Raw genomic sequence first — 2,489 nt, 5'->3', positions numbered from 1 at the left:
TGCTGATTTGGAGAAGCTCTGGGCTGACTTCAAAGACCAACAAAAGGCTGTAAGTAAATCTTCCTTCTGTAGCGGGCTTTGCTCTGGGTTTAATGCATGCGCACGTGGGGCCGGTTGTACAGTGCATATACAGGAGTCGCGGCACTGACCTCCCTGAGAACAGATACGTATGCTTAGTGAGTGTGTGAGTTTTCAAGATTAGGATCTCGAATGTCATTTACAGGACTGTTCTTGAGGATCTTGGTATCGTCATCCGGGGTGTGCTGGAGAAACGCCTTCTGCGTAAGGGGCACTTCGGCTTTTATCAGAGTTCACATCAAAAGATAGTGAAGTTCCTTCACAGGATTTGTATTATTATTTCTGGAGCTCTCGCCATCAGAGGATCTTGCTGAGGCTGAGAAGAGTCACTTTGGAGTTTTTCCAATATAAAAAACTGGAGGGTTTTTTACTGCATTTGAAAATCACGTAAAACCTGTACTTGCAGAAAGTCGCAATAGCGTGTTGTTTCTCTCTGCTGAACTGACATCACTTTTTTTATTGTAAAGTACAGGTTTTAAATTTAAATGTGCTAGGACTTGCTTTTTAAAACAAGGTAACTTCAAAATTACTTTTGTGATTTTATAGTTATTTTATGACTATTGGAATTGGGATCTTAAGCTTCTAAATGTGAAAATACTTTTGTTTTCAGGAGGGAAAGCTGATTAAAAAAAGCAGTGGATTCTCTGGCAAAGGGTTTAAATTTGACGAAACAGAACAGGCTTTGGCTAACGAAAGGAAGAAGCTACAAAAAGCAGCTCTTGGCTTGCAAGATTCAGATGATGAAGATACAGCTGTCGATGTAAGCACCGGAAAATAAGATTTAAGTTGCTTAAGAGAGTTGCAGTGTATTTGGTTTTCCCCAGCAGGGTATATAACATGTTGCAGAGTGCAGGGAGTTTGTTACTCCATGTCCTGCACTACTGACTTAATTAGTTTAATTCCATGAGCAGATACTGTATTCTTCAGTATAAAAGATGTACAGCTCTGAAGATAATTTCTTGATAATGTTAGGCTCTATTTCATGACCTTGGAAGTAAACTCTATATTCAAACATTTTCCTGTTTAATAGATGATCTGTTCCTTTTGAGTTGTAGTTCTGGGCAGGCTTTTGCTGTTTATATGAGATTTATTTCTTTAAAGGCATGTAAACTAAATGCACCTCAGTCTTTCCTTCCTTTAGGATGATGAGATTCTCTAATGGTAAATGCAGTGATCTAATAGTTGTCATTTTCTTTAGATTGATGAGCAAATTGAAAGCATGTTCAATTCAAAGAAGAGGGTAAAAGACATGGGAACACCAGGAACATCAAATGCTCCTACACCGTCAGCTGGGAATGCAGAAAAATTGGAAATTGCTAAAAGGTTGGCTTTGAGAATCAATGCCCAGAAGAATCTTGGAGCAGAGGCACAAGTATTGGTCCCCTTCCACTTCAAGGTCAGGCTCTTTACAGAGAAATTATTTTCTTGTTTTAATAAAGGTTGTTTGATTCCTTGTTCTGTGGCTGCCGTTTTATGTAGTGTTTCTGCACGCTGGTCACACACTGGCACATACGTTTAGCTCCTTTGTTCTGGATCTCAGTGGTAGGGTATAGGATTTGTGATTGAGCTCTTACGATAGTAAGATGTAACACAGAAAGAAGTGGAGATGCTTTGTCTGCCCTGGCAAAGAGTTAATTCGTTTCTGATGAAATCACATCATTGGGTGTGTCAGCTTTAGCAGAGCTGCGGAACGTCTTTCTCTGCTGAAGCCTGTGATCCACAATCCATTTAGGTTTCGGTTAATGTGGTCTGGAGTGTCCAAAGGTATTTGGAGCTGAAGGTAGAAAAGACTGTCATGATCTTTTCTATACAGGCGTGAGGGGAGTTTCTGAGAGGAAGGAAAGAGGAGAAGGAGAAGTTTACAGACAGTATTTGTGATGTGGACAATTATATTAGATAGAAGCTTTAACGATACCCTTGTTGGTTTATAGAGGACTTCTTTTGGCTACCTTGTTCTCAACACAGACCTGTTTTTTCACAGGATGTGATGCAGCAGGCTACAAACGCTATCCTGAGAGGAGGCACGATTCAAGCTCCGACTGTGTCTGCCAAGACCATTGCAGAGCAGCTGGCTGAGAAAATCAATGCTAAGCTCAATTATGTGCCCATAGAGAAGCAGGAGGAAGAGAAACAGGATGGAGGACAAAATGAATCCTTTAAGAGATATGAAGAGGAATTGGAGATCAATGACTTCCCACAGGCAAGTAACCATTCTGCTATAGTCAAGTGTAAGTGACCGTTACTGAACAAGGCCGTCTTCATAGCTTAGACTGGGATCACAGTGAGAACATACTTTGTCCCTGTTTCTTATTAGACCTAATTGAAATTACTGCATTATCTGTGATTATTTCTCAGCTTAGTTACACAACACTTCGCGTGTATTCCAGAGAACATCAGAAAAATGAGCATTC

The 2,489-nt window shown here is 40.3% G+C and overlaps 1 protein-coding gene across 1 annotated transcript in view; it reads left to right on the top strand.

The window, feature by feature from the left end:
* Nucleotides 1-2,489, top strand: part of DDX46 (DEAD (Asp-Glu-Ala-Asp) box polypeptide 46) — a gene marked incomplete at its 5' end in the record, with an annotated part of 17,327 nt that overhangs the window by 12,002 nt on the left and 2,836 nt on the right. The window contains 4 exons of the mRNA XM_010146376.1: nt 1-49; nt 689-838; nt 1,277-1,474; nt 2,060-2,278. The exon at nt 1-49 is cut by the window's left edge and continues 8 nt beyond it. Coding sequence (XP_010144678.1) covers nt 1-49; nt 689-838; nt 1,277-1,474; nt 2,060-2,278 — 616 coding nt within the window. The remainder of the gene's footprint in view (nt 50-688; nt 839-1,276; nt 1,475-2,059; nt 2,279-2,489) is intronic.

The sequence above is a fragment of the Buceros rhinoceros genome, unplaced genomic scaffold (genome assembly GCF_000710305.1).
Source record: "Buceros rhinoceros silvestris isolate BGI_N320 unplaced genomic scaffold, ASM71030v1 scaffold33012, whole genome shotgun sequence".
Lineage (NCBI taxonomy): Eukaryota > Metazoa > Chordata > Aves > Bucerotiformes > Bucerotidae > Buceros > Buceros rhinoceros.
The sequence above is the reverse complement of the archived record's forward strand: the minus strand, read 5'-3'. Positions and strand labels throughout refer to the sequence as shown.